Source organism: Rutidosis leptorrhynchoides, chromosome 6 (genome assembly GCF_046630445.1).
Source record: "Rutidosis leptorrhynchoides isolate AG116_Rl617_1_P2 chromosome 6, CSIRO_AGI_Rlap_v1, whole genome shotgun sequence".
NCBI classification, from domain to species: Eukaryota; Viridiplantae; Streptophyta; class Magnoliopsida; order Asterales; family Asteraceae; genus Rutidosis; species Rutidosis leptorrhynchoides.
In genome coordinates this window covers 133,206,469-133,231,238 of record NC_092338.1, presented here as the reverse complement: position 1 = coordinate 133,231,238, position 24,770 = coordinate 133,206,469, and the positions used below count along the sequence as shown (strand labels likewise).

The 24,770-nt window shown below is 39.7% G+C and overlaps 1 protein-coding gene across 1 annotated transcript; it reads right to left on the bottom strand.

Annotated features, from left to right (window-relative positions):
- Positions 1-20,693: 20,693 nt before the first annotated feature.
- LOC139855592 (uncharacterized) lies at positions 20,694-24,770 on the bottom strand. Its single transcript, XM_071844831.1, has 7 exons — positions 24,679-24,770; positions 23,601-23,971; positions 22,893-23,044; positions 22,730-22,810; positions 21,872-21,947; positions 21,701-21,793; positions 20,694-20,995 (listed from the first exon to the last, which is right to left on the bottom strand). Exons 2-7 carry the CDS (start codon positions 23,953-23,955, stop codon positions 20,847-20,849), a joined length of 906 nt encoding a protein of 301 aa, XP_071700932.1. The 5' UTR covers positions 23,956-23,971; positions 24,679-24,770; the 3' UTR covers positions 20,694-20,846.

Here is a 24,770-nt window from a genome sequence, read left to right as displayed (position 1 = left end):
GTCAATCGATCTACTATAACCCAAATCGAATCAAATTGGGTTCTCGCCGTTTTAGGTAACTTTGTGATGAAGTCCATGGTAACGTGCTCCCATTTCCATTTCGGGATTTCTAACGGTTGTAACTTACCATACGGCTTTTGGTGCTCGGCTTTAACTTGCAAACACGTGACGCAATGCTCAACATACTTCACAACATCACGTTTCATGCCCGGCCACCAATAATCTTTCCTTAAATCAAGATACATTTTCGTCGCGCCCGGATGAATGGAATACTTTGACTTATGTGCTTCATCGAGTAGCACTTGTCGGTAATCACCCATCTTAGGCACCCACACTCTTCCTTGAAAAGACAACAAACCACGCGTGCCCATAGTAATGAACTCCGATTGTCCCACAATTCGCTCCGCATGCTTGTTGTGAACGTAAGCCTCTATTTGAATCACACCGAGTTTTTCGAGAAAATCGTTAGTAATAATCATACGTAACAATCCCAATCGTAACGCCGGGTGATGACTCTTTCGACTTAACGCATCCGCGACCACATTCGCCTTGCCCGGATGATAAAGTATTTCACAATCATAATCTTTCACCACATCCATCCACCTACGTTGACGATAATTCAAATCTCGTTAATTAAAGAGGTGTTTCAAACTCTTATGATCCGAATAAATCGTACACTTGACACCATACAAGTAATGGCGCCAAATTTTTACCGCATGCATAACCGCCGCCAACTCAAGATCATGAGTCGGATATCTCGTCTCGTGTTCCTTTAATTGTCGAGAGGCATAAGCGATGACTTTACCTCTTTGCATTAGAACACACCCGAGTCCATTTAACGAGGCATCACAATAAACCGTCATGTCTTCCACCCCTTCCGGCAAAACTAACACCGGAGCTTGACATAACTTCTCCTTTAAGAATTGAAAAGCAATTTCTTGCTCGTTCTCCCAAGCAAACCCCACGTTCTTCCTCGTCAATTTCGTCAATGAAGAAGCGATCTTAGAAAAGTCTTGGATAAACCGATGATAATAACCGGCTAATACGAGAAAACTTCGGACCTCCGTAGGCGTAGTCGGTTGTCTCCAACTCTTCACCGTCTCTATCTTTCCCGGATCCACTTGAATGCCGCCTTTGTTCACAATGTGGCCAAGGAATTGAACTTCCCTTAGCCAAAATTCACATTTGGAGAACTTATCATACAACTTATCCTTTCGTAACGTCTTCAAAACTTCACGCAAATGACGTTCATGTTCGTTCATACTCTTCGAGTAGACTAGTATGTCGTCAATGAACACAATCACCGAATTGTCCAACATAGGTTGGCACACTCGGTTCATAAGATCCATGAATGCCGCCGGTGCATTCGTAAGACCAAAAGGCATAACTACGAACTCAAAATGCCCATAACGCGTTCGAAAAGCCGTTTTCTCAATATCTTCCTCACGGACCCGTATTTGGTGATAGCCGAACCGTAGGTCGATCTTAGAGAAATATGTCGCACCTTGGAGTTGGTCAAACAAATCGTCAATCCGAGGCAATGGATAACGATTCTTAATCGTCACTTTATTCAACTCCCGGTAATCGATGCACATCCGCATACTACCATCCTTCTTTTTCACGAATAAAACCGGAGCGCCCCACGGCGAAGCACTCGGTCGAATAAAACCCTTCTCCAGCAACTCCTGGGTTTGATTTAACAACTCTTGCATTTTTGTTGGTGCTAAACGATAAGGAGTTTTAGCAATGGGAGTAGCTCCCGGAACCAACTCAATACGAAATTCAACTTGTCTTTCCACCGGAACACCCGGTAACTCGTCCGGAAAAACATCTTCGAATTCACTAACCACCGAAATTTCACGAATAGGTGGTGGCTCGTCACGAGTATCAACAACATGGGCAAGGAAAGCCATGCCGCCACTAACAAGAAAACGACGTGCCCGTGCAAAAGAACATATCGGCACAAGTCTTCTTCGTCTATCGCCATGAATAATCAACTCTCCCCCACTTGGGGTCTTCACACGTATAAACTTTTCATGGCATGCAATATCGGCTCTATTTCGATCGAGCCAATCCATACCAACAACGATATCAAAATCGCCCAAAGTCATAGGGATGAGATCAATTTTAAAGTTTTCGGCACCAAAAACGACATCACAATTCTTACACACATCAACCACTAGCACCGTCTTGCCGTCCGCTATTTCGACTTCTACCGGACGACTTAACTTAGCTAACGGTCTATCAAGTTTAGGCACAAATTTTGGAGACACAAACGACAAATTTGCACCGCTATCAAATAAAATCCTTGCCGGATTAGAGTTAACCATGAAAGTACCTGAGACAACTTCGTTGGATTGTTTGGCTTCATCATTGGTCATCAAATAGTTTCGACCCCTAGCCGTACCTGCCGCTTTCTCTAACCGCTTAACGTTATCATTATTCAAATCGGGGCATTCCTGCCTTTTGTGCCCCTCTTTACCACAATTAAAGCAAGTGACTTTGGTTGACGCCTTGGTGCAATCACGGGCCATGTGTCCTCTTTGATTACAATTATAACATGTGGGCCCGAAACTCCCGTAAGCACCCTTCTTCACACTATTAATGCTTTCGGAGCCTTTCTTGTTCTTTTTATTGGAAAAGTTCGAATGACTCGAACCTTCAAACTTTCTCTTTGAAAAAGTGAAATCACTCTTCCTCGGAACCTCCGGTTCAAAACCCCGAGCCAACTCGAATAGCTCTTCAAAAGTCTTAGACATCCCCCGACTAATCTTACCCTTTAACTCATCGTTCAAGGTACGGTAGAAATCTTTCATTAGCTTGTGATCATCACCAACATATTCCGGGCAAAAACGAGTCTTTACCAAAAAGGTAGACTTGAGAGTAACCAAGTCCATCGAACCTTGTTGCAAATGATGCAAGTCGTCCCAGATTCTATCAAGGTCGGAAGAAGTTCGGTATTCTTGGAAGAATTCCTTCTTAAACTCCTCCCATGTCTAGCTCATGCATTGCTCTTCACCATACAATTTGATTTTATCGTCCCACCACAACTTGCCTTCTTCACGTAACATGCTAGACCCATACCTCGTCTTCTTCTCGGGAGGACATTCCGTGGTACGGAAAGCTCCCTCGATATCGGAAATCCAACAAGTGCTTTTTAATGGATCCCTCACCCCATTAAACATCGGAGGTTGAGTATCCTTGGAATTTTTGTAGTGGAAGTCCCGCCTTCCACCCCCACCATTACCTTCACCCCCTTCGCCTCGAGGGTAAATGTTTCTAGCCTCTAAAGCCTCCTCTATTGCGGCTTTCATTCGATCATTGATCATTTCGGTCACTTGTCCATCGACCGACTCTTGGAAGACCTTTCGGACATCATCAAGAAAATCCTTCTTTAACTTTTTAAAGATGGCCTCAACCTTGGCCGTGAGTTCAACATCCTCACTCGTACCACCGTTATCATTATCGTGTCCGTTTCTCGTCTTCATTCTATAAAATGGAAAGGATTAAACAAAGAACGAAAAGACATAACATGTAAGTATATACATGTACACCACACTACTCCATCTTGCTCGACAATCATCGTACATTACTTGTTTGACACGATTTGCACCCATAACAACGGTAGCTAATTGTTGTTACGCGAGCACGTAGCATTAACTCGCTAGTACAACGTCCGTCTTGCTTGATGATTGCTAAACACAACACAAAACAATTAGCACAAGGTTAGCTCACATAAACCAAAGCACCAACAATTCCCGATTAGACCCAAAGTCATACAAGTCTCGGATAAAGCGCTCACACAATAAAGTCCAAGTCTAGGCACCTATCTCAAGTCGCCTAAATCCCTTAGACCATGCTCTGATACCACTTGAAACAACCCAACCCGTACTACGTAAGATAGTTTTTTTTTTATTTAAAATATAATACACATTTACGCGCCAATTAAATATGTAACCCATTTCACACGATTCGTCAAAACATATTACGAGTTTAATGTTTACAAAGAGGCACAAAGGCCATTAACGAATGTGATACAAGTTTGACCAATAACAAATGATAGTTTATAATCCAAACGACACTCGAGCATGGTTTGGGGCTAAACTACCCAAAACATTCGGCCACTTCAAAAGCTATCCCCAAAAGCATCCCCTGTCAACACAAACGGGAGACAACTAATCCAACCGTATGCCATTACCCTTGTCCAAGCCAGAACCTATAAAATGGTAAACAACGAGAGGGTAAGCAATGCTTAGTGAGTGCAACAATTATACATACATATATATAACCTATCCATTTGCAATCACAATACCAAATACCTCATACGAACTTGTAACTCAAATAACATGTCAACATAAACGTAACACCCACAAGTCGTACATTATTACGCCACTTCATTAGCATATACTCAACTCATCATATATATATAATATGCTAAACAAATCAACAATCTCAATATGGTTAACCAATAACACTATGGTGCTACCGGCTCGTGGTTCACACCATACGCTCGAGTCATACTCTTTTATAGTGCTACCGGCTCGTGGTTCACACTCAATGCTACCGGCTCGTGGTTCACATCTTATTTTATAGTGCTACCGGCTCGTGGTTCACACTCGATGCTACCGGCTCGTGGTTCACATCTTATCACACACATGTTATGGCACTACCGGCTCGATGGTTCATACCATAACACCCACAAATAAATACGTCATATACGCATACGTATAATTACTCCACTCACCTTATCACAAGGATGATGATTTAGCACTTCCGAGCTTCAACGCAATGTACCTAAATCATTAAGTGCACATTCAATTTCACAACTAGTGGGATTAACCACAATACTCCCACTTGAGCATTTAATGACCCAATTTGCATTAAATGACTCAACTACCCACAACCGCCCATAAATGGTCAAGACTCGACTTTAATCACTAATACTAGTGAATTAAAGTCTATTAACTTCAATTAACACAAAGCTTAGGGTAATCCATACCCATTTCATCTAATTGGGTCAACTAGTATATTTTGACCCATTTTATATTTCTTAGATTCACAATCAAGTCAAACTTACCCATTTACACTTCTTTCACAAATCTTAAAGTGCATTAGTGATTAACAACACCAATTGACACTTACAACCTCAAATCACAAGGCCAAAACCCTAAATTGTGGCTATTAGGGTTTCACTACAACAACATAACACAAACTCGCCCATTTTACTCTCAAATGGGTCATACAAATCTCTAGTAACCCAAACCCTAGCCATTACCCAATCAAAACTTAAAACATAAAGTTAGAACTTACCAAGACTATCTTCTTGTAGCTAGTAACAAGGAGAACAACTTTAAATCTAGCTCCTAGGTTTGATTCACAAATCTACAACTCCAAATCTCAAGATTAAACTAAGTAGGTTTTGTGTTTTGGGAGAGAAATAGGAAAGAAAAAGGAAAAGGAAATGAAATAAATGGATGTGTGGTGGAGAGTTAATGCCCCCATCAGATTTACATGTCAAATTACCATTTTATCCCTTAAAGTCATTTAATTTAAGCTAAAACCGGAATCAGAATTGCCGCGACGCGGTGCTAAATGTTGCGGCGCGACGTTACAAAGGAAAAACCACCACTCTTAACTCATGTTCTGATCCAGATTTGCTTTGCTTGTCGCGTCGCGGACCCATTTCTCGCGGCGCGGCAGTGGCCTGATCCTGATCCCTTCGACAAGTTAGCATAAAATGATGGCTCAAACCACTAACACACCTTGTTCACTCTTCTTATGCTCGTCTAAGCTTCGACCTTAAGCCTCATACGACTCAATACCAATGCGACACACATACATACATATATATATATATATATACATATATATATATATATATATATATATATATATATATATATATATATATATATATATATATATACACATACTCATTAACTAACACTAGGCTCATTTACAAACGTGCTAATAATTAAGTTTGTACCTTTAGACGTGCACGGGAAAACGGGGTGTTACATAACTTGATCTATCGGGGAGCGTCTATTACTCCCAGAGTTGCTCTGCTGGTGGATCAGCTAACTTTTGATCCTCAAACTGCCATAGTCTCAGCCAGCAATTTGCCTCGCGAAGATCTGACTGAACTATTGTCTCAGCTTGATCGACCAGCTAGAGAAGAAGTTTATGAGAGGTTGGCTACTTTAGAACAGATCAACGAGCAGCCTTATTATCATTTTTTTTTTGGCATGGCTCCAGCTGCTTCTCCATGGCCTAGTACATGGAGGCCTCTCAAGTTCATCATAGATCCCTCTACTGGTAAATATGTTATGCAGAATATTCCTGATTCACCAGTACCTTCTGATTCATCAGCTTCTTCCTCATCATCTTCTTCCTCTGATGGTGATGCTGATAAAGGTACTGGTAAGGATGAACCAGTCACTCATGATAATGTGACTGGTACCAAAGAAAAACCAGTGGATCTCACTGATGATGCTGTTCATGATGCTGACAAGAATACCAGTGGTTCTAAACCTTCGGGTGAAGGTAAAAATGATGGTGATCATGGTGACGAGTCAGATTCTGACCTTCCACCTCCACCACCCCGCAGAGGTAGTTCTGTGTTAGCTGCTTCTGACCACCCCTCAACCAGCTATGTTAAATTTAATGCTGATGAGGTGGCTGACATCTCCACCCTGGCTGTCTATAAGACACTGGCCGAGGTTACACCTGATCTACAGGCCACCATTCGCACTGCTATTGCTGATAGTGTGACTGAAGCCATACGTAACGCTGGGCAAGTTACCACTTCCAATATTGAAGCCCAGCTCAAACAGGTATGTGCCTTTGCAGATCTTGCGGTGGCTGCCATTGTCAAACAACATGAAGAGGAGGAGGACTTAAAGAAACGAATCATATCTCACAATGAATATACTGAGGACATTGCTCATCTTCAAGCTGATTTAGATGCTGCTACTCGCAGAATTCTTTTTCTTAATGAAGAAAATGCAGTGCTACATGAGAGGTTGGATTCACAGGAGCAGCAAATGGCTAACATGATTCCTGCTTCTGCCTATGTTCAAATGATTGAAAATATGCATCGACTGGCTACCCTACAGGGTGATGTTAGGGCCATGGTTGAACAGATGGCTATGGGTGTTGCAAGGAATGAAGTTAGGTCTTCCAACCTCCTTCTTCGACAATTTGGCGTGGATCCTGGTGCCCATCTTAATCCTGAAGTTGCTGACTGGAACAATTTTGCATTCTCTGTTCCAGATTCAGATAGTGACCTTGATGCACAGGTCTCCCCTGTTCACCTTTCTACCCCTGCTAATGACAAAAAGGGGGAGAAGCAATCTAAAAAGAAACTCAAAAAGAGAAAACAATCAGAGGGGGAGCATGAGCATGAAAAGGCTCCAAAACAACCAAGGATAGATGGTGATGGTGGTGATGGTTCTACTGGTCCAGACTCTAGCACTAAGCCCAGCAACGCTCATACTGAAGCTGGTGTACAGGCAGCTGGTGAATCTCAACCCAGTGTGTCTGCCACATCAGTGGATAATATTGGTTCTGGTAGTAAGCCCAGTGATGTTTCTGCACTGGCTGTTGCTGAAGCTTTTGTTGTCTCTCAATCTATTGAAAGAAGAATGAAAAGAAAACTGGAGAGACATCAGAAGAGACAGCAAGAATTGAATGATGCCTTCAATGTCAAATGGGATGCCTATGTTGCTCTTAAACACCACAGAATTGAGCATAGGAGATGGCTGACCCCGAAAAAGAGGGACATTGAGCATAGGAGAGCATAGGAGATGGCTCTTAAACTGCCAGAATTCTCTGCACAGGTAATGGCGCGGCGCGCCATATACCCGCGCGGCGCGCCAAAGTGGTCTGTCCAACTTTGTCAATTTTCGAATAATGTTTGCTATGCTACGCACCTCCGATTCACATGTAACTTGTTCTAACATGCTCATACATGATTAAAAACCTCAGAAAAATAGTTCGGAACCCGACCCGAACATGTTGACTTTTTCGTTGACTTTGACCGACCAAAGTTTGACTTTTTGTCAAACTTAACCAAATGATTATGCAACCTTCCTAACTTGTTTATATACTTGTATCTTGCATGAAACTTGACAATTTGATTTCACATGCTACATAATCGAGTCGTAACGAGCCATAGGACTAATTGAACATCTTTGACCTATCGTGTTTACCGTTATTGATACGACCTATTTGTTTAGGTCAAGACTAGCACTATCCTTCGCACACGTTATTTTGTGAAGTACTTTTCGTACGTGCACTCAAGGTGAGATCATAGTCCCACTTTTACTCTTTTTTTTTTGAACTTACATTTGGGATGAGAAAACATAAACATTTCTTTTACTAAGTGAACACAAGTACAGGAAAACAAACATTCTACATACGAGTTTAGAACAAAATCCTCAATTCGATTATCATTAGTTACACTTGCCGGGTGTAAGCGAGAACTTATGTTGTATGGATCCATATGGGTTTGACAAACCCTCATTCAAACGGTTCGCTACCGTTTACGAATGAAATATATTTTCGTGAAACAGTGTATGTTCTAACACTATTGTGATGGGGTTCTATGGAAGGAAAGTTAAGCATTGATAATTGGGTGCTCGTGAAACAAACTTTTGAAATGTATTACTATTATATCGATGTTACAAATCTTGTGGTTCACTTGTACTTACTTACTCAAACCTATGATTTCACCAACGTTTTCGTTGACAGATTTCTATGTTTTTCTCAGGTCCTTGAACATTTGTGTGATACATGCTTCCGCTCATTACTTTTGATACTTGCTTGGATGTCGTGTATACATGCATAGTTGGAGCGCCTTTTGGCTACTTTAAATTGTGTCGCATAGGTTTCATTCGTACGTTAAACATTGTAATGTAACTAGTCTTTTGAACTACATTTGTAAACTTGAAACATCCTTTTACTTATGAAATAAATGCGACATATTTTGGTCAAACGTCATGATAAAGACTTATGACCACGTAACGGGACCTAAGTAGTCGGCGCCGTCAAACATGATTTGGTCAGGTCGCTACAGATGGTATCAGAGCGTTGGTTGTAGGGATTTAGAGTTCATTGGTGTCAACCTCGAGTCATAGGGTACATTGGTGAGTCTAGACTACAACCGGCATATAGACTTGAAGTAGGAATTACTTGACTACTTGTGCATTTATACTCGAACGCTTCTACTCATATCTACTCTTAGTTCATCTTAATCTCACGTTGTTTAATTTGATTGACATGCCACCTTGACTATATGAAATGATGTCGAATGCACATATGAATCAGGGTAATATAATTTTCGGGATTATATTACGGTGACTCATATGAACGTTCCGACATTGTGGCATAAAGAATTTAAGGCGAGTCAAGGAAAATTTTCTCTCTATATTTATTCCATATCACGGTTAGTATTATTTAGAATACTAACCAACGGTATTCTTTTGTTTTGAAGGAACAATGCCTCTTCGCCGTGCGCCACGCCGTGAAACTCCCGAACAAGCTCTACAACGCATGATAGCCACCGCCGTAGATGCGGCCATGGCCGGTCACTCTTCCAACAACAATAACAATAACAACAATCACAACAACAACAACAATGGAGCCGGTAACTCAAACGAAGGGTGCTCCTACAAATCCTTCATGGGGTGCAAACCTCACACTTTTGATGGAACCGGGGGACCGGTCGTGCTCACCCGATGGTTTGAGCAAACGGAAGCCGTCTTTAGCATAAGCGGTTGTCGGGACCAAGACAAGGTCAAATACTCCACTCACACCTTCGCCGGTGTCGCTCTTACATGGTGGAATACTTATGTACAATCGGTGGGTACCGATGAAGCTCACGCCCTCTCTTGGGCCGACTTGAGGGAAAAGATGATTGTCGAATATTTCCCTCGTGAAGAAACCCGAAGGCTCGAACAAGAGCTAAGAACTTTAAAGGCGATCGGAAACGATCTCAAGGCTTATAATCAACGATTTTCCGAACTAGCCTTGATGTGCCCAAATCTTGTGAACCCCGAAGCTTTAAGGGTTGAACTTTACATGGATGGCCTTCCAAAGAGTATCAAACACGGAGTAATGTCATCCAAACCCACTAATCATCAAGAAGCTTTGAACATGGCCCGCAAATTGATAGAAACGGTTGACGAAATCGTAGTTCCGGCACCTAAGGCCGAGGATAAATCGGGCGGCAACAAAAGAAAGTGGGAACCCTCCCAATCAAGCAACAACAACTTTGCTAAGAAGCCTTACACCTCCGACGGCAAGAAGGGTTATGCCGGGAACCTACCCCTTTGCAACAAATGCAACAAACATCACTTTGGTGAATGTGGCAAGTTAATTTGCCACCGGTGCCAAGGAGTTGGTCATAAGGCCAATGAATGTAAAAGTGTTGCCCCCATCGCTCGAAAAGGGCCCAATACACCAAAAACGGGCACTTGTTATGAATGTGGCCAAACGGGCCATTATAGAAATGCATGCCCGAAGAGGAAAGATAACACCAATACGCGCGGCCGAGCTTTCAACATCAACACCGAGGAAGCCCGAGATGATAATGAATTAGTCACGGGTACGTTTCTTCTCAACAACACTTATGTTACTTGTTTATTCGATTCGGGTGCCGATAAGAGTTTTGTATCCAAGACTTTGACTCATTCTTTTAATACTCCACTACGTCCACTAGATACCACTTATACCATTGAAGTGGCCAACGGAAAACTATTGAGTGCCGACACATATTACCGGGGGTGTACGTTAAACATTTTAGGTAATGAGTTTGAAATTGACTTGATACCCATGGAACTAGGGAGCTTCGATGTAATAATCGGTATGAATTGGCTAGCCAAAATGAAATCTCACATCCTTTGTGATCTTAACGCAATCCGAATCCCTATCGAGAATGGTGAACCTTTGATCGTCTATGGCGATAAGAGTTGCACCGGACTCATCCTCGTTTCGTGTATTAAAGTTAGAAAACTACTCCGTAAGGGTTGTTTTGCGATCCTTGCTCACGTTAAGAAAGTCGAGTCCGATGAGAAGCACATCGATGATGTGCCAATTATTAGTGACTATTCCGATGTATTTCCCGATGAATTGCCGGGTCTTCCACCTCATCGACCGGTTGAATTCCAAATCAATCTTATTCCGGGAGCCGCACCCGTAGCACGTGCACCATATAGACTCGCTCCATCCGAAATGCAAGAATTGCAAAGTCAAATCCAAGAACTACTTGATCGTGGTTTTATCCAACCTAGCCATTCACCTTGGGGCGCTCCGATTTTGTTTGTTAAAAAGAAAGACGGATCCCTATGAATGTGCATTGACTATCGTGAACTAAACAAATTGACGGTTAAGAATCGATATCCTCTCCCTCGCATCGATGACCTCTTTGATCAATTACAAGGGTCTTGTGTATATTCAAAAATCAATCTCCGCTCGGGTTATCATCAATTGAGGGTTAAGGGGGAAGATGTCTCCAAAACCGCTTTCCGGACTCGTTATGGTAGTTATGAATTCCTTGTCATGCCATTTGGTCTCACTAACGCACCGGCGGTGTTCATGGATCTTATGAACCGCGTGTGCAAACCGTATCTTGACAAATTCGTTATCGTGTTCATCGATGATATTTTAGTCTATTCGAAAAGCGAAGAAGAACACGAGGAACATCTCCGACTTGTGCTTGAACTCTTGAGACAAGAACGACTTTATGCCAAATTCTCCAAGTGTGAATTTTGGTTGAAGGAAGTTCAATTTCTTGGTCATGTTGTAAGTGATCAAGGTATTAAAGTCGATCCCACGAAAATCGAAGCCATTAGTAAATGGGAGACTCCTACTACTCCTACTCACATTCGTCAATTCTTGGGTCTCGCCGGGTACTATCGTAGATTCATCGAAAACTTCTCTTTGGTTGCACGTCCTCTAACCGCATTAACTCACAAGGGAAATAAATTCATTTGGGCGACCGAGCAAGAATCCGCGTTTCAAATCTTGAAGACAAAGCTAACCACCGCTCCTATCTTGTCACTTCCCGAAGGCAATGATGATTTTGTTGTATATTGTGATGCCTCGAAACATGGTTTTGGGTGTGTATTGATGCAACGGAAGAAAGTCATTGCTTATGCCTCTCGACAACTAAAAATTCATGAACGGAATTACACGACTCATGATCTCGAACTCGGAGCCGTTGTCTTTGCACTTAAAATGTGGAGACACTATCTTTATGGAACCAAGAGTACTATCTTCACCGATCACAAAAGCCTTCAACACATCTTCGATCAAAAGCAACTAAACATGAGACAACGACGGTGGATTGAAACTTTAAACGATTACGATTGCGAGCTTCGTTACCATCCCGGAAAGGCAAATGTAGTAGCCGATGCCTTAAGTCGAAAACAAAGAGCGGTGCCTCTTCGTGTCCGAGCCTTAAACATCACCATCCACACAAACCTTAATAGCCAAATTCGGGTAGCCCAAGATGAGGCTCTCAAGGGTGGAAACCTTTCACACGAGCTCTTGAACATTCTCGTCTCTCGATTCGAAATTAGGGAGACCGGACTCCGATATTACGCCTGAAGGATTTGGGTGCCTAGTTATGGGGACCTACGAAGCCTTATTTTAGATGAAGCCCATAAGTCACGATACTCGATTCACCCCGGTGCCAATAAGATGTACCACGACCTTAAACAACTATATTGGTGACCGAACATCAAAAGGGACGTAGCTACTTATGTTTCCAAGTGTTTGACATGTTCCAAAGTCAAAGCCGAACACCAAAGACCGTCCGGACTACTTCAACAACCCGAGATTCCGCAATGGAAGTGGGAAAGGATAACGATGGATTTTATCACCAAGCTACCAAAAACTACGGGCGGTTATGATACCATTTGGGTTATTGTTGACCGTCTCACCAAATCCGCACACTTTCTCGCCATGAAGGAGACCGACAAAATGGAGAAACTTGCACAACTTTACATCAAGGAGATCATAGCCCGACACGGTGTACCTTTATCGATTATCTCCGACCGAGATGGCCATTTTGTTTCCAGATTTTGGCGTACTTTACAAGAAGCATTGGGAACGCGTTTAGACATGAGCACCGCATATCATCCTCAAATCGATGGGCAAAGCGAACGCACAATTCAAACTTTAGAGGACATGTTACGAGCTTGCGTGGTTGATTTTGGAAAAGCTTGGGACAAGCACTTACCTCTCGCCGAGTTCTCTTACAACAATAGTTATCACGCGAGTATTAAAGCCGCACCTTTTGAAGCACTATATGGCCGAAAATGTCGTTCACCTCTTTGTTGGGCCGAATTAGGCGACAAACAAATCACCGGTCCCGAACTTATTCATGAAACAACCGAGAAGATCGTTCAAATCCGAGATAGGCTTCGGACGGCCCGGAGTCGTCAAAAGAGTTATACCGACAAACGACGCAACGACCTCGAATTTCAAGTCGGTGACCGAGTAATGTTAAAAGTCGCACCTTGGAAAGGTGTAATTTGTTTTGGGAAACGCGGGAAGCTAAATCCACGGTATATTGGTCCTTTCGAAATCTTGGAGCGTATTGGAACCGTTGCTTATCGTTTAGATCTTCCGCCTCAATTGAACTCCGTTCATCCTACTTTCCATGTATCTAACTTGAAAAAGTGCCTTGCCGAACCCGATATCGTCATTCCTCTCGAGGAACTCACTATTGATGACAAACTTCATTTTGTTGAGGAACCGGTTGAAATTGTGGACACCTCCGTCAAGACATTGAAACAAAGCCGAATTCCGATTGTTAAAGTCCGTTGGAATGCCAAAAGAGGACCCGAGTTTACTTGGAAAAGGCAAGATCAAATGCAAAAGAAATACCCTCACTTATTCCCGATTCCGGAAACGCAAAATTTCGAGGAAGAAACAACAACTACTACGCCTACTTAAATTTCGGGACGAAATTTCTTTTAAGGAGTAGGTAATGTAACATCCCGCCTTTTTCCGTTTACTTTTCCGTTTAACTATTTAAAGTCCGTTATATGATTATGACATCCCTCGTTAATACGTGTTTTAAAATATCTCGTTTAGGTAATTCACGCACCCGCAACCGAACTAGAGGGACCATTGTTGCCAAGAGAGCAAAGAGGTGACTAGGTCAACTAGTCAACCCTTCACTCTCATCCATTCATTAATTCTTTTTCTTTTTCCTTTTTCTCTAACACTTTCACCAAATCTCTCAAACACCACTTCAAGGATTCATCATCTAAATCAAATCGAGCAAGCATCCATCTAAACAAATTGCATATTAGGAATCCTCTCATCTTCCTCTTCGATTCCATACCGATTTCATCAAGTTTGGGTAACTTTCTAAAATCACTAGATTTTGTGTTCTTGATGTTTTTAACTTATAAAAGTGTTAATTAGTGTCTATGGCTCAAGTCTAACATGAATATATGAATTGTATGCTCGATCTTGTTGTTTTGAAGTAACTAGCATGAACTTGAATTTTGGTGTGTTGTTCTTGAGTTTTGGATGATCATATGTTGTTAGATGTTAAAAGTTCATGTTCTAATTGTGTTCCTAGTATCACTAGCTTCAATTTGATGTGTAGGTTGCTTTAGAAAAGTTCATGAACTTGATTTATGATTTTGGTGAATTTGGGTTAGGGTTTGATGAACTTGAAATGGACTTTTGATGCATTGAATGCCATGGATTATTATTGGTAAGTGTTTAGTTGGATTGTATGCTTGATTACCTTCGAAACGGCATATCATTCATGTAAATTGGTTGCCCGAATCATTGAATTGCATTTATGAACTTGTATGCGGTTAATGTTAAGCATTAGATGCGGTTTTGGTTGTTGTAATAGGTAGATTGATTGATGAAATGTGTTTAGTTGTTTTCCTCGTCAAATTACCTTCCCAACGGTATAAGATACTTGTCTTGATTGTTTGCGGATCATAAATGGTGATTGTTTGAAGTTAGGTTCGTGCATAAAACTTAAAAACTGCCAGAATTCTCTGCACAGGTAATGGCGCGGCGCGCCATATACCCGCGCGGCGCGCCAAAGTGGTCTGTCCAACTTTGTCAATTTTCGAATAATGTTTGCTATGCTACGCACCTCCGATTCACATGTAACTTGTTCTAACATGCTCATACATGATTAAAAACCTCAGAAAAATAGTTCGGGACCCGACCCGAACGTGTTGACTTTGACCGACCAAAGTTTGACTTTTTGTCAAACTTAACCAAATGATTATGCAACCTTCCTAACTTGTTTATATACTTGTATCTTGCATGAAACTTGACAATTTGATTTCACATGCTACATAATCGAGTCGTAACGAGCCATAGGACTAATTGAACATCTTTGACCTATCGTGTTTACCGTTATTGATACGACCTATTTATTTAGGTCAAGACTAGCACTATCCTTCGCACACGTTATTTTGTGAAGTACTTTTCGTACGTGCACTCAAGGTGAGATCATAGTCCCACTTTTACTCTTTTTTTTTTGAACTTACATTTGGGATGAGAAAACATAAACATTTCTTTTACTAAGTGAACACAAGTACAGGAAAACAAACATTCTACATACGAGTTTAGAACAAAATCCTCAATTCGATTATCATTAGTTACACTTGCCGGGTGTAAGCGAGAACTTATGTTGTATGGATCCATATGGGTTTGACAAACCCTCATTCAAACGGTTCGCTACCGTTTACGAATGAAATATATTTTCGTGAAACAGTGTATGTTCTAACACTATTGTGATGGGGTTCTATGGAAGGAAAGTTAAGCATTGATAATTGGTTGCTCGTGAAACAAACTTTTGGAATGTATTACTATTATATCGATGTTACAAATCTTGTGGTTCACTTGTACTTACTTACTCAAACCTATGATTTCACCAACGTTTTCGTTGACAGATTTCTATGTTTTTCTCAGGTCCTTGAACATTTGTGTGATACATGCTTCCGCTCATTACTTTTGATACTTGCTTGGATGTCGTGTATACATGCATAGTTGGAGTGCCTTTTGGCTACTTTAAATTGTGTCGCATAGGTTTCATTCGTACGTTAAACATTGTAATGTAACTAGTCTTTTGAACTACATTTGTAAACTTGAAACATCCTTTTACTTATGAAATAAATGCGACATATTTTGGTCAAACTTCATGATAAAGACTTATGACCACGTAACGGGACCTAAGTAGTCGGCGCCGTCAAACATGATTTGGTCGGGTCACTACACTAATCCTGATGATGATACGGTTAATCCTGCTGACTTTACAGTCTAGGGTTGTGGAGATCATTTATTTGTTCAATCACCTATCTCTCCCCAGACCCTCACCTATTTTAACAAAACAAAGGATAATCGTGTCAATCAGTTTCCAGTGAGTTCATCTGGCATAGGTGAATCAATCATGTATCCTCCATCTTCCCCAAAACGTCATGGTAAACACAGAACTTGGGAAGATGATTCAGTTACCCGTGGTGAGCCAGACTTATTTAAAATGAATCCAGATGAAAGAGATGCTTACCGGCTGGAGATCACTGTACAGGAATTGCTTGAGCAAAGACAAGCTGCTATCAATGAAAGGATACGCCAAGTTAGATTGCTGCATCATCCCCTTGATCAGCCACTCTACATCACTGCCTTGACTTATGGCATTGAAATTGGTGTATACTTGAACAACAGTGGTCAAAGGCTCTCTACTGATGAGGAGAAAGCTCAATTTCAAGAGGCTCACCAGCTGGGTATGGATCTAAGGGAGTATCGTGCTGCCCTTAGAACTGAAGAGGGTAGAAAGATGATTGAAACAACAAAATCCCTGAAAATCACTGCCGACGAGTATTTGTTGGGACTACAATCTGAAATTCAAAGAAGGGAGGCTGCTGATGCTGAACTCGCTGAGAGGGTAAGGCTCCAGGATATAGAAGACAAATTGACTGCTGATAGAAAGCAAGAGGCTGAGTCTCTAGAATTAGCCAAAGCCATTGTCAAAGAACAGGATAAGGCATTTGATAAGATTGAAGCTGCTGAGAAAGCACCTGCTACTGCTCCTATAGAATCTGTTCGTACCAGTGAATTTCATGATCATTATTATAGGAGTAGGTATGGTGATGTAATGAATAGAAGATCCAATCCCAGCAGGATCATCAAAGTAAACAGAGGGTCAAAAAGAGCGTTCAATATCGTAAGGGAGAATAAAGTTCAAGAAAGAATAAACTATGATGAGTTAAGATCCCTTGGATTTAGTGAATGGATGGAGATCTTGGAGTATTTCATTGGTAAAGGTGAAAGTGCTATCAAAAATACACTTAAATCTGAACTCCAACAGCTCTTCAAGAAAGCAACAAGGTTTGGAAATGCACCAGTGGTGAATGTAGATGAAGTCCTCTCTCAAAAACCTAAAGGAAAGAAATCCACTGGTGAAGGACCAACCGGAAAAGGCCCCATCATTCTACCTCCTCATATCCCTGTGTTTGACCCTGCTGAGTTACCTTATCTGTTCCCTGAAGCCTGGAGAATCAAACAAGAGGAGCTATCTGAAGAAGAACAAGAAAAAGATAAAGATAGATAGTCTCCTATGTGCTCAAATTGTAGCTTTTGTTTAATTCACTTTTCGTTCTGCTGTTGTTGTAATTACTGTACATATTGTGTTGCAATGAAAGTGAAATGAGTTTATCTTCAAAATCATATCAAATTATAAGATATGAATAACTCAGCAAAAGATCCCAAAACAAACTTAAAAAGGGACAAATTTACTGCCTATTTTTTTTGGTCCCTCCATGCTGACTTTAGTGTTTTCTCTACATGTCATAGGTTTTGTCATCATCAAATAGGGGGAGATTGTTGAGTCCCCAAAATAATTAAGGATTTAATTATGACAAAACTGTAATTTATTTGCACTAAAGTGTTATGTGCAGTCAGCACAAGTTTGTTTATGTATGGACAGCAGATATAGCTGTGTCGAGTGTTTAGTTTGCTGCTCAGTCTACCAGCACAAGGTAGACAGTGTTCTTCAATCAGCACAGGATGTGTACTCAGCAATTCAAGAACATGAAGTGGCTCAGCAATGAAGAACCAGCACAGCTGGAATGCAGCTCACTACACAAGACAGCTATGCTCCATTATAAGCATAGTCGTTTCCCGAGTGGTCTACATCAATGGTACTATTCAACAGAAGTCAAAGACAAAGTTGAACAGAAAAGGACACGCGTCGGCGGCTGACAAGTGACCTTACAAGACCACGTGGGAATGCAGAAGGTTAACGCATGTGCAGACATGGGTTATACTTTGTCATCACCTAGGGAACACAACATTCTATTTGTTTAATCAAATAGTGGTGCTAAACCGAATTGGGGTGTTCCTGCAAATAGCCACCAAAGAGAAAAGAAGAGAGCATGCTCTCTGATATAGTTGTCTTCACAAGTACAGACATCCTATGTACCAGTGGACAATAGAACTATTACACGGTTAATAGGATTACTATAAATTGTTGTATCCACTATTGTTACAACTAGTGGTGTGGGTTTATTTTATAGAGTCAAAACGTGTAATAGCTGTTAGTTTACCTCTTAGCTATAATCTAGGTAATCTGTATCAACCAACTATCATTCCGCCAAGGATAGTTGTGATTCTTTGTGATTCAATCAATAAAGAATAACTGTTGAAAATTACATGTGACTCTATTTATTTGCTTGTTTGAATACTAATCAAGTTTAACTGTTTAGTTAATTGAAAAGAAATTGTATTCACCCCCCCCCCCCCCCCCCCCTCTACAATACTCCTGTTGTTATCAAGGGACCAACAGTTACATCAAGATCTTAGATCCGACACATACATGAACTCTAAAAGTAATATTAAGCTACAAACTTGAAAGTAAACTAACTAATCAAGATCTTAAGTTGTAGAACATAGTTCTTAGTTAGATCTTACCCAAAAGTCTAGATCTAAAGTTATTAAGTTAGATCCTAAGTTATAACACTTGAATCTTTACTTTAATGGAACCATAAGTTATGAAACTTAGATTCTCATCTTGTAGTGTATGTAAGCTTTCAAGCTTTTATTTATGACAAAATAAGTAGACCATGAGCTATAGAAACTTAGATCTTTCATAAGTATGTGAAGTTGTAACTAGAAAGTTAAACTTCCATGTTCTTGAACTTGTAGAGTTAACTTTAGTTCAAGAAAGTATGAGACCAAGATTAACTAGTAATACTTGATCATTAAACATTAATCACGAATTTAAAGTACAAGGAAGTGAAGAAATAAACTAAATAAACAAGTATCAAGTTCATGGTTGTTCATACTTTAAAGATTCAAGCCAAGATCTTGATCTTTAAGAAAGTAAACTTTAAGTTTACAAACATGAATTCAAGTATGATTTTACAACATGAACTTTCTTTAACAAGTTTTATGGAAGAATCAAAACATAAACTTGATTCTCCTAGGTTCTTTATGTTCTTGAATAACAAGATGTTATGAAGAATAAACTAGAGAGTTTGATTCTTTCAACTAGTAAGTAAATAGTAACTAAGAACAAGTAACAAATCAACAATAATGAACAAGTATTAAGACAAGCAAGGATGATGATGATGTATGTAGGTATGCTACGGTTTTTGCAAGAGGAAAAGAAGAGAAATAAACTTGTTACTTACAAGTCTTGAGAGAAAAGAGAGAAAATGAGAAGTATGGAATGAAGTGTGTGAGAAATGGAATGAGTTACTAGTGCATAAGTTAACAAAATTTGAAACAAAAACACTCTCCAAGGCCTACTAAGGCCGACGGTCTTCACAAGAAGAGGGGAAGGGGAAGGGGAAAAATCCACAAGTTACTTCATGTATTTGGCTCAAAAAGGTGGTTATAAGGTGTGTTTGCATGAGAACAAGGTGTAATGGAACAAGTAACTAGATTTTTACTAAGTTAATTTATCTAGTTGCAACATAATGTAATACTTGCATAAATATGGGCTAACTAGTCCATTAAGAATGTAGGGTAGGCTTCTAAGTCCATTAGCATTAATAAAAGCCCAAGTTCAAGTAGTTAACAATTAAATCCAACAAAGCCCAAGTAATTAACTAGTAACCTTAGTTAATTAAAAATGATTAATAAAACTTAATCATGAATGTAAATAATATCCGAAATATTATTCGTGAAAAGTTCGTGTGTCACAAAGACGTGTCGGACATTTAAAGTCATGTATGATAATAAGTAAATGTATAGAAATACATTCGCGAGCATTAATAATAAACATTATTAATAAAAGATGAAAAAACCAGGGTCGTTACAACTAACCTGTAAACCTTGAGAAGATAACGATGATAGCTTGTTACGTAAGATGTGTACTAAGTGGTGGTTACGTATAGTTGGTTGCTCATAGAATGATAATTAGAGTTTGTATATATAATCAAACCCTCATTCTAGAACCATTCAAGATAATGATAATCTCGTCCATAACTAACTCCCCCGAATCACGGATATAATTATGAAAAAGATATCGACTTGATGACCAAGTAACCGCCGTTACCGGGAACAAAGGCATTCGATACATCACCGCATGCCGCATACCGCATACAAGGTACACGCATGCTAGCGAGTGCCCGCATCGTATGGAATGCGCATGCGGGTTGCGGTATCATTAATAAAATTACTCTTTGATCTTCGCTTATAGTACGTAATTTTGATTGATGAATGTTTAATACAACACAATTATATATAGACACAAAATAATACCACACCACCTACAGAGTATTTAATAAACTACAACATCTGCCTATAACAAAGTATGCATATCGAGAGTGAACATATCGTTCAAGATGCATTCACTCTATGTTGATCGTAACAACCTTTTTGGGTCGACCACTTGAAGAACTTGTTCGTGCTACGTTGTCATTATTCACCCCTCCACTGCTATGAGAGCGATCGGCTGTCTGAAATCCCAATCCAAACGGTCGCAAGCTACTACCGATACCTGTGAAACCAATAAGAAATTGAGCTTCATATTGGTAATATTTGTATTGTACAAGCATTTAGTAACATCAAGATATATCCCCAAAAGACTAAATAAATGCATTTATCAAAATCCGGTTTGGTATTGGCCGTATTGCAAACATCGTCTCCAATCCACACAAGAAAAATGAATTCGACAAGAAATTTACAATAATCATTTTTTTTAACATTAGTTCGGGATCACCCAAGGAGACTAAACCACCCCCGCAATTGCATAACCCACCCCCCCCACTGTTGCCCTGGAGAAAACCCGGACAAATCCGAGGGCATGGCCAGTAAAATTCCCCTCCCCCGCTGCCCCCGCAACGCAATGTGCAAAAGGCGACCTTGGGTAATTTCTAAGTCACGGGATAATCTTGTGTGCATTGTTGTAGTCCCCAGGAGTCGAACTCCTGACCTCTAACAAAACGTGTTAGGCCACTACCACTTGAGCTACAACATAAGGTTGCAATAATCAATTTGTCCAGGTCCAAACGATATATTGAAGAAGGGCAATCCAATAATCGATTTGTTCAGGTCCAAAGGCTCACCAAACATGGCATATTCATATTAACTTTTCTTTTAACATTGTTGTAAAAGTTGTATGATATGGGAACACAAACAAATATTTGAAACCCTCAACAACTATTTGAAACCCTCAACAAGAACAATCTGTAATGATAATTACCTGCCCTCCCAAACAAGTTGAAGTCTTCATTCCATCCAGGCAAATGTCTATCAGCATTACCATTCCATGCTTCATCAAAACCAGACAGCTCATCTGAAGATTAACCAGAAATTAAATTTCAGTCACCTAATTAGCTAGATTAAAATATATAAATGTGGTACGAGATGCTACCTTCCTCAAGGTTGTGTAGGGTCTGCACTGTGTCCACTGTCCCATCTGTACCAAGCTTCCTTGTGACAGAATGCCCCTAAAAAAAATCACAAAACTTAGTTTCTACAATATCGAACAATAAATTAGATAAAGTTTAAAACTCTAGGTGTATCATAATCTGTTGGTATGATAAAATTTAACCATCTAGAAAACCTTCAAACTATATTTGTTTTGTACATCTCATGCGAATTTCCTGTGTTTACTTCGATATCTTATTGATGAACTTTTGATTGAACTAATATTCTGTCCCATACGTTCACAGTTTCATGTATATCCGATACTAACAAAGAACATTTTTCTTCGATCTACATAGGAGTCCAAAAGATTGCTAATCATATTTATTTTAAGCAAATCCTAGTGGTGTTCAAGCCATCTATGAGCACTTTTGTAAGAGTCGGCGACGTGTCGGTTTGGGGATTAGCCCAACTCGACTCACCCAAAACGCCTTAAAAGTCGGTCTACGCTAAAAAATTCGGGTCAACGTCTGGCTGAGGGGGTCTGAGTCGGTCAAAGTCAAATTAGGCAAAAAACTTTATATTTTTTAAAAATTAGATTTTGTGCTATATAATCTATGTTTGAAAATTTTATGTTGTTTGATATATTTATGTGTAATGTATATGTTATATCTTATTTATTGCTAAAAGTCAATATTGGCCAACAGCCGACTCCTCCCTCCAAGGTCCAGACCGACTTGTCCTCGACTCACAACTTATACAACCTTGTCAAAGAGAATATACTACCCTATGAGTTGGCCAATTCATTCAATAACTACTTAAAATAAAAGAAAGAACGATTAATAAAGGTAACATATAAAGGCACCTTATCATGTATTCCTTTTGAAATCCTGTGTGTTGCTCGACCCGTGGTTTTATCAGCTTCTTTGCTGTCTTCCAGAACTACCTGATTCCCACACATAACACATTAATAACAAAAACAGCATACCCAATTCAAACAAATATAAAACAAAATCAAAATTACTTACTCCGTCACTGCCTGATTTCCTAGCTGTTGTGGCAGTATAGTACGCTCCATTAATACCACCATACGTAACTTTCTTAAAGCTGACACTCTGACTCTGCGATTTCGTCCCTTCAACTCTGTTATAGTTCTTGTTAATGCTGACATCCTTCACTTCTGCTTCAAAATAGCCAAGATCAATAATAGATTTATAGGGTAGGTATTAGTATAGTATGATGTCCCCATGAATGGTAGCCTAGTGATTGAGGGACATGCAGCATAAAGCGGAGGTCTTAGGTTTAATCCTTGCATGTCCCATTAACAATAAGTTATGTGATTTTCCTCCCCATGTTGGTCACAGGACCGGTCGGAGAGTCAGTTCTACCCTCTTTTAGTATAGTACTTCCTTCGTCCCAACAATAGTGTACAAACAAAAAATACACAATTTAAAAAATGTCGTTATTGCAGTGTACTTTTAGTATAGTTATGCCCCTGACTTTTTACTAACATTTTTGTTTTAAATGAATAAAGTAAGAGTATAAAAGAACTCCACCTCGTTGTTCTTACTAGAAGTGGTCTATAAGTTTTAGACAACCTAAAGAGAAAAATCGGACTGTTAAATTGGGACGGAGGGAGCATGATACACATTCACATTCCACTCTATACCAAACCCATACCCATAATGATTTCTAACTACAAACAAAACGCTGTCAGAAAGTTTTATTATCGATACCATCATCATCAGGATGTTCTACAAGAGGACCTTTGCGAGCTTTATTATCCTTAACCTCAAAATCACCATTTCCACCTTTTTCAATTTCGCTTTCGTCATCACTATCTAACTCTTCGATAACTAGTCCCTTTGAACTACTGTCATTCGTATGTGACAAAGCATCAAAAGAGCTATGTGTATCAAATACACTAGGCTCGAACAAACTCCCAAAAGGTCGGGTAAAAAACGGGTCATCAAACGGATCCCTTCCTCCTAGAAGACTAGATATCATGCTTCTACGAGACGTGAAACCCTGATCACCATCAAATCGGTCATGGGGAACTCGTGCGTCTCTATTATCCCGTTCCCTCTGCATTCTTTATAAACAGATCCTAGAAATTCAAAAAATTCTTAATTTAATTATCACCTAAATTAGGGATTAAAAATGTTCATTTATTAACCAGTGACCTCACAATACGATTGCCACAAACAGAATCAATCATAATAGCAGTAAATTACTACAATCAAGGGCCAAACTATTTGGGGACAGGGTGGGGCCCCACTGGATTTGCAATTTTCAGTGTAAAAATTTTGAATTTTTCAATTTTGGACAAGTGGATTTTTTTTCACGAAAACCTACATATTTTGTCTCAATACCTTAAAATTTTGCCCAAAAACATTCAGATTTTGTCCGAAAACCTCCATAATTTGTATAAAAACCTCAATTTTTTTCCCCAAACCTTCATATTTTGCCTAAAAAAATTGTTACGGTTTTAAATTTTTTTTTTGACACCGGTGAAAAAAATCCTAGTTCCGCCACTGACTACAATCTTCATCTTCATATTAACTATTCCACCCCGACATATACATATACAAAATTACAAATATATATTATATGTGTATGTAAACAGATACCAAAAAACCCTAACTATACACATAAATGAATCCAAATCTATCAATTTCAACACTAATGAAATAAATGCACTTATCTCTCCTTTTTCACAAAAAAAAAAAAAAAAAAAAAAAAAAAAAAAAAAAAAAAAAAAAGAAAAAATGATCATGCATAATTAACGCAATTAAAAATATTTAAATTACGTACCTGACGACGATGATCTTTTGAGAGAAATTTGAACTCTGAAGCAAAAAAAATATAAATATAAAATTGGAGGGACAATCTAATCTAATCTAATC

Coding starts and splice junctions, on each gene's coding strand:
- LOC139855592 (XM_071844831.1), bottom strand. CDS start 23,955: ATGCAGAGGGAACGGGATAATAGAGACGCACGAGTTCCCCATGACCGA. Junction 23,045..23,600: donor AGAACATCCTGATGATGATG/GTATCGATAATA, acceptor ATTTTGAAGCAG/AAGTGAAGGATGTCAGCATT. Junction 20,996..21,700: donor CAACTTGTTTGGGAGGGCAG/GTAATTATCATT, acceptor TTGGTTTCACAG/GTATCGGTAGTAGCTTGCGA.